This window comes from Aristolochia californica, unplaced genomic scaffold (assembly GCF_029961685.1).
Source record: "Aristolochia californica isolate CCGP_79_NKW_82.1479 unplaced genomic scaffold, dmAriCali1.0.hap1 SCAF_3, whole genome shotgun sequence".
Taxonomy (NCBI): Eukaryota; Viridiplantae; Streptophyta; class Magnoliopsida; order Piperales; family Aristolochiaceae; genus Aristolochia; species Aristolochia californica.
The window spans coordinates 46,145,956-46,153,561 of NW_027181992.1; the positions used below are offsets into that span (position 1 = coordinate 46,145,956).

The 7,606-nt window shown below is 37.1% G+C and overlaps 1 protein-coding gene across 1 annotated transcript; it reads right to left on the minus strand.

The window, feature by feature from the left end:
- Nucleotides 1-526: 526 nt before the first annotated feature.
- On the minus strand, nucleotides 527-7,050 carry LOC137960137 (beta-glucosidase-like SFR2, chloroplastic). The gene is made up of 10 exons (XM_068807641.1): nucleotides 6,391-7,050; nucleotides 5,418-5,787; nucleotides 4,731-4,869; nucleotides 3,965-4,131; nucleotides 3,554-3,775; nucleotides 2,371-2,539; nucleotides 2,046-2,279; nucleotides 1,778-1,927; nucleotides 1,317-1,446; nucleotides 527-1,186 (listed from the first exon to the last, which is right to left on the minus strand). The coding sequence occupies exons 1-10, from the start codon at nucleotides 6,569-6,571 to the stop codon at nucleotides 990-992; spliced, it is 1,959 nt and encodes a 652-aa protein (XP_068663742.1). The 5' UTR covers nucleotides 6,572-7,050; the 3' UTR covers nucleotides 527-989.
- Nucleotides 7,051-7,606: the final 556 nt, after the last annotated feature.

Here is a 7,606-nt window from a genome sequence, read left to right on the forward strand (position 1 = left end):
TAAATTTTATTATTTATTAGACTCACATTATTCATAATGGGTGTTTATTAAGTTTTTTTTTTTACAAGATAAAATAAATATTATTATAAAAATAATACTAATAATAATAGTAAATAATTCAATTTAGAAATTTTTGTATAACAAAAATTTGGTTGGTCTTAGTCTAGTCTTGTTATACTCTTTTTATTTATATTATTTATAAAGGATTACAATATTTATGATAATCTATTAAATAAAAATCGATGGTAAATATATTAGGATGAGAAATAAATTTGACCTAAAAAAAATTAAGGTTGTGTTTAGAACACAGAAAGTGGAGAGAAAATAAAAGAAAAGAGGTTTATTGGATGCCCATGGAAAGTAAAAGAGAAATTGGAAGAGAAATATAATTTCAATATTTCCTGACAAATTCAACATTTGTTTTCAAGCTTTTTAAGGCTATTGCTTAAAGCTACCATACATTGTATCAATATAAAGGAAAAATGAGACAAGAATCTCATGGTAATCTCAAAAACAAACTCTACTGTAACTCCAGAAATTTACAAATCAGATTGCAGCCAGTTGCCCAACTAATTCTTGAAGTATACAGCTTCGTATGGAAACATACAACCAAATACTGTACATGCTTGGAATGTGGGAGCATTTATAGAATTAAGATTGCAAAAGCTTCAATAGCTGTTTCTATCTTCTTCGAATATAAATAGAGTCTGCAAAGAAGATGAGCTATTAACAGATGCAATATTAAATCCTAATGGGGATGGAGGCTTGGAATAACTCACCAGCAGCTTCAGAGCAAATGATACTCTTCTTCTATTCAAGGGACATGCTTTGTCTACCATGACATTTACAGCTTCAGGATTCCATGGAATAAGTCTCATTGAAGTAGTAGTTTAGAGGATCATGCATGAAGAGCTGCCACTTTCATCATTGTATGCTTAAACAGTAAAAATAGTGGTCGCAGCCAGTAGGGATATATATATATATGCGCCCTAGAGGGATAATCCAAGAGGCTCAACCACCAAATCATCAAATTCTGATTCAGGACTTCTTTTCTTTTTGTGTAGGAAAAGAGGAAAGACTAATCTATAGATGCAACTCAGAGGATCCTGCAAACCCTCCATCTCATAGTGCCCAAAACGCCAGTCTCGTTCAACAAAGGGCCGCCAAATTGGTTGATCTAGTCCTCCTGTTAGAAAAAGACAACAATCAAGAAAATACATAGCCCATGTACAAGAAGGAAAAGATTCACCTGAAAAAACAATTAATACATTTTTTTTACTGAACAAATACAGATGGGAGAATTGAGAATGTTATACCTGAATACATAAGCCCATGTTTGTTCACAGCACGGTTAAATGGTCGTGTTTTGTGTTCTTTAGCAGCGCTCCGGAGTTCGTACCATGCACGTGCTCGGTCAATCTTTGTAACCTTACCTGTCTTCACCACCTAGACTTGCAACCAAGTTGAAGTTATTACGTAAACAAGATATGCTACTCATTAAACTACATCTCAAATGTCATTCTCAAATGCTACAGCATGCCCCTGAATTCCCAAAGCAACTTCAGGTCTCCAAGGGGGGCGAATTACCCCTCCAAAAATTGGGAAATCAAGGTGTTCTGATCGCATTGCCTCGATATCCCTCCCCTTCCCCTTCTGCCCCCACCGCTACCACTGTCTAATAACTCAGACTGTCATCATTTCCCAGGAATAGGTTATGTTATGTAAGCAACAAAAACACCCTAATGAAGATGCATTAGATTCTCTTCAAATGCATTACCTTCGAAAACAAATAGTATGAAGGGCGAGGAATACGAGCAAGCCCATTAGCCCGATCTACAGCTACAAGCCCAAACTTGGGTCCATATCCATCAGCCCACTCCCAGTTGTCTGAAGTAGTCCAGAATAAGTAACCTAGAACTGGAACGCCCTAAAACATGGACATTAACCATTAAATCAGTCAGCAATTTTTTATTCAAAAGATTCCTGAAAATATTCATAATTTTGCCAGGGTAAACTATGTAAATATCCAGTTTTGAGTGCACAACCATTGCCATGGCTGCATATACAGCCAACAGATGTTCTAACACATACGGTCGTCTGATCAAGTCAGTAGCATCCGAAACTCCATTCTCAGTAACGATGAAAGGTACTTTAAGGTGTTTGTATCTTTCATGAAACTGTAGTAACATCCTATATAAACCATCTGGATAAACAGCCCGCCCTGATTCACTGTACTCATCATTGCTCACAAGCTTCAATCCCGCACCAGAGATCACTTCCTGGTAATATAAGTTATAGTCAAAACACAAACTCCATCAAAACGTAGACATTGTTGCTATGAGTTAATAATTACAAAGACAAAGCAAGCACCTGACCATAATAGTTTATTCCAATAAAATCAAGTTTGCCACATATGGCATCTAGGTAGGGGAAAAGTGTCAATGAATTAGCCAGAGTAACTGCTGCAATATCAAATAAGCCGTAAGGTCGCATAAATGATACATGATGTGCCACCCCAACCACAGCCTTTGTTATGGTGCTGCAACAACCAAAAAAAAATCACATTTGCATCACTATATACTGTAATTGAAAACTTTTAACTGGAAAAAGAAAAAGAATAGCTGGAAAAGTAAAAACAAGACCAATTATAATTTGATAGTGTGGAATGCGATATGTAAACACGTTAATAAAAGAATAGAATAAACTTTCATTGTGTCGCTTACGTTGTGTAAGAGTTTTTGAACCGAAGAGTCACAACAATGATTCATTATTAGAGCAGATAGCGACAAGCATTTCATTTCATTGGACATGCATCTTTTTTTATTTCCCAATAGCTTTGCCCTCCAGCCCTTTCCACAACACCCAATTTGATTCCCACCAACCTAACAATCTAAATCAAGACTGAGTGAGTGGACACACTACTAAAGGAAGGTAGAGTAATTAGAAAGCAATGATAAAGCTTCCGATAATCTCCCTCAGTTCCTAGAATAGAAGCAAGGATTGGATTTACATTTAGGAACCCCTTTCCTTTGGCTACCCTGATTTTAGGTAGTTGACTTTCATAGTTCTGAATCTCACAATTGAATTTTGCTATCGACTAGATTGATAGAAAATAAATGAAATAGTCAACTGAAACTTTATATATGTCAGCAAAATTTTATGTTTTACATGATTAATAATCCTATTTTTATCATCAAAACTAGGAATTTACCTTATCAAAGCATACTGAAATCTGGACCTAACAGTACTCATTTGTATGCCTTCATCATCTTTCAAACCTTGTCCTCAAATCTCATGAATTTATAAATCAAAGTATAGATTGATCAAGAATTTTATTTTATTTTTTTGAAAAAAAAATCATACTCTAAAATGTATTTTTCCATAACCAACTTTAGGATATCCTAAGGCCCTTGAAAATAATTTTTGTTACAAGAATCTTCAGGACATATTCAAAAGCAATTACTAAGGAGCACTGCATCATATTTTCAACATTATTTCTCAGACCTCTCTATAGTGGATGAAACTGATGACAAGATGCATTGAAGAAAAAGACCTCTGTTGATGGATGTAATCATATGCTTTTGCATGGGCAACAGCCATCCAGTGCATTGCTTGGTTAAAAACCCCTGTAGGTAGAGCAGAAGTTGCAGCTTCCAACATATCCGGATGTCCTCCAGGCCAAGCACCAGCACTATATGTTAACATGCAGAAAATATGAGGCTCATTAAATGTTACCCAATAGTCTACCAGATCTGACATAGTATCAACAACAAGCCTGCAGAAACAAAATACCAGATATTACTTGGAAAAATCATACAACTTAAAATACACATTAAAATAGAAAAAGAAGATTATATAAAATTTGAAACATTTGGGTTCTCATCTGAAGCAAAGATTATAACTTCTACAAACAGGCCAATAATTGCCAAGACTCCAGGTTGTAAACTAGAACATGTTACCCTACCTAGTGAACTTCATGAAGTAATCAACAGTTTTTTCCATCTTCCAACCCCCATATTCTCCAGCCCAAGGAGGAAGAGAATGGTGGAATAATGTCAATATCACCTTCATACCATATGCATGAACCTTTTGTATGATCCACTTATATCTTTGTAAAGCTGCAAAGTTGACCTGAAATTAAAAACCAGTAACTCATCCTTCGTCTTGACCATTAAATTAAAAACAAGGGATTAAAACAACGTAATTTCAAGTATGTGCTTGGTACTTAGTTGACATAGTAAATCAAACAAAAGTTACTACAATGGTCTCCCACTGAATCAGCGATTAATAAAGAAAATCTCTCTAATGGTGCAACTTAAAAAAGGTTTCTTCTTCTGGAGTGTGGTGGATGCTTTGAACAGTTGGACTAACTGACAGTGCAGCATCCTCAAAAGTGTAAAACCAATTTGTGAAATGATTCCCTTCGTATAGCAGGGTCTTAAAAGTTCTATGTCAATTTCTACATTTCTAAATCCTGCACAGGCATAATTCCGTAGGACAACATTAGGATCCTGAGTCCTGACTGGCTTTCAGTGTTGGATTCCGTCCCATCTTTACCTTCATTTATAAGATTTCCAGTTACCCATCAATGAGAATAATAATAAGATAAGGATTATACAGAAAACCACAAAAAGTTTCTCTTTGTACTATCAATTCAGCTTCTTGATAACACGCACAAGAGATCAGCAAGGTATCAGCAAGCTAGGGTTGGAGAATCATCACTAACTTACAGTTTCGCCAAGTGCAATGTCTGGTTCCTCAGGCATGATTCTTGTCCAATCTATTCCCATTCTAAAGACGCTTATGCCAGTATCTCTCGCTAGCTTTAGTTCAATATCAGGATCAGACCAAAATCTTAGCCTCTCTTCTCTGAAAAGTCAAAACAAAATATTGTCACTCATGAATGTCTAAGGAAAACAAGCTCATTGTGATATGTCAACTTCAAGCGTTCTCCACCCCCTTCAACTTTTCAGGCCCCAACTCTGCATCACCCTAAAACTAGTGAATGTGGGTAACCATAAGTTCAACCTACTCTTTTGTGTTTTTATTTTTTGCCAGTCAAGTCAGAGATTGCCAGAATAGCAAAACACCTGCAAGACTTGAAACCAACAAACCACAAGAATACTTGAGTCAAAGGTTCAATCTACACAATCGCACAGGGATGGGATAGAAGTCATAGGTGGCCAATGTCACATCCACAGGTTTAAGCAATATAGATATAATAACTGGAATGTGGGGCATTGAAAACAGATACCGTGGTCCTTTCAGTTATTTCCTATGTATAGATCACCTATAGAGTAGGCTACTTCAAGTTATCCACTTTCATGGAGGCACCCAAATAATTAACCATAAAACTTTATCCAACCATAAATGCTACAAGAGGTTAACATCAACTGGCTAGAAAGATTCAGACTTACGGCCGAGGCACATTATGCCAAGCAGCTATATTGTGACTGCAATTGGGATTTACAGCTGGTGTTTCCTCCTCATCAGAGTCCTCCTCTTCGGAGTACTTCACAATACCTCTAATCATGGCTTCCATGGCTACCTTAAGTGGCTTCTTTCTCTTCTTTGATTTTGTTGGTTCAACACCTGACATCTTAGCCTGATGAGACCCACCATCCCCACTTGCAGAACCTCTTATGGCATCTGCTTGTTCTAAAGCCTGCATTGGCTCAGTATCAGCACATGGGCGTTCTTCTGCAAACTGTAGCCAGGCATCATTGAGCTCGTCTTCTACATGAGCTGGAGCAGTTGCCAATCCAAAGAAGAATTGATCTTCATCTTCTGGAAATTGGTAAGTACTATATGAGTAATGTAGTCTCCCTTCTATGCACATGCAAACAAAATTCTCGAAGTGATTTTTGTTTTAGTACAAAATTTCTCAAAGTTTATGAGCAGAGGAAAAGATATTAATAAGAGCTGGGAGATTCTGGGATCACATGTTCGGTTTGCTTTTGGGTATTCTATTATTCGCCTTGTCTCGGAGTTATTATATCAATTAATGTTTTTTTTATTTTGAAAATGAAGAATAATTGAAGCATATCTGAATTCAGTCTTGGAGTTCCAACTTGTAAGTACGAAATATGAATTCAGATTAGCAAAGCGTATCTGAAGTCAATATTGGACTACGAAGTCTGGGTGTTGTGTAAGTACGCACCCAGATGCATGTAATTTGGCACTCAAGATGATCAGATTAAAGTAACCAAGAAAACTCGGAGGTACCATTACGGAGATAAGACATGCTCTATCATCCATGCAATGACTTTTTTTCTACTCATCGAAACCACTCCGCATGCATGTCGACAAGCTTACGTACTGGGTCCCAAACAAGAATAAAATGAAGGGCAAGACCCTCCTGGGTCGGAGTACCAAGAGGGCGTAGGTTACCGTTTGGTGGGTCCACACTGAAATCAGCAAGAACGTCGGATGATTCATCGATGGGCGACCGGAACGGGCGAAGATTCTTCTTCCGGTACCGAGAATATGAGAAGGCGTTGGCGGCGACGATAACGGTAAATAAGCCGCCGACGAGCTTAGTAGCTGAGATACAAAGAGCCACGACCGTCATTTCTAGGGCTCCTTGGAAAAGCTCTCGCCAGCTAGAAGGGAGGAAAGCTAGCAGCAAACAAACAAGAAAAAGACGATTGGTTTATTAATGGGAACTGGGAAGCAAGCGCAGAGTGTTGACGCTACCGTTAATCACCAATTACAGAGCACGGAACGTCCCAGAAGTCTGCCGATTAAAACTTTGTGTGGCTTCGGTTCGGTTGAGTGCGAGGAAGTTGACCAGATCCATTGGGAAGAGTACGTCTGGCATCGGATAAGGTGTCACGGAGTAGCTTTCTGAGGTGACGGGTGTGAGTACCCTTCACAGTTGATTTCCTGGTGAACTTCTCCTCTGGCTTTAAATTCAGTCTTCTTACAGCCAAATTTCGAAGATTTCGTATCATAGAAAATCTTTGATACAAGCAGAAGCACTGTTGGGCAGTGGAAAATGGACATTTTCCTATAAGATAGGTTCTTATCTTATATCCTAAATATGATGGATTGAACAGATTAAACTAGAAATAAAACAACTATTTTTACATTTATTTATTCATTTTCTCCATATAAATAGGTTTGGTTTATCTCTTCTATATGTTTGATGGGAACTACACTGGTTACTAGTACATGCAAGAGCAAATTGGAACTCTGGAAAAATATAGAACATTTTATAAATCTTCTCTAGTTATAAGAGATTGTCTTCTTCCTTTGAATACTACACAATTAAAAAAATTTATTGATTATCAAACACAATAATATCAAAATTATAATTCTTCAACCAAAGATGGTAAATGATGATTCATCAACGGTTAGGTTTGACATTGTTCTAGTTTAGCTCTATTCATCCATGGTTGACTCCTTTTTAAATTCAAAAGTCGTTGGTATGTATTGGTAACTCCTTTTATCACTTTTTTTTTTTCAAAGTAATTACCTAGTATCAGAGTGGTCGACTCCTTTGGTCATTTGCACTTCAAGACTCTCCTAGTGAAATGGTCAAGTCCTTTTTAAATCAAAACCCACTAGCTTTGAACCAAAAAAGTGATTAAAGGACTCAACCACT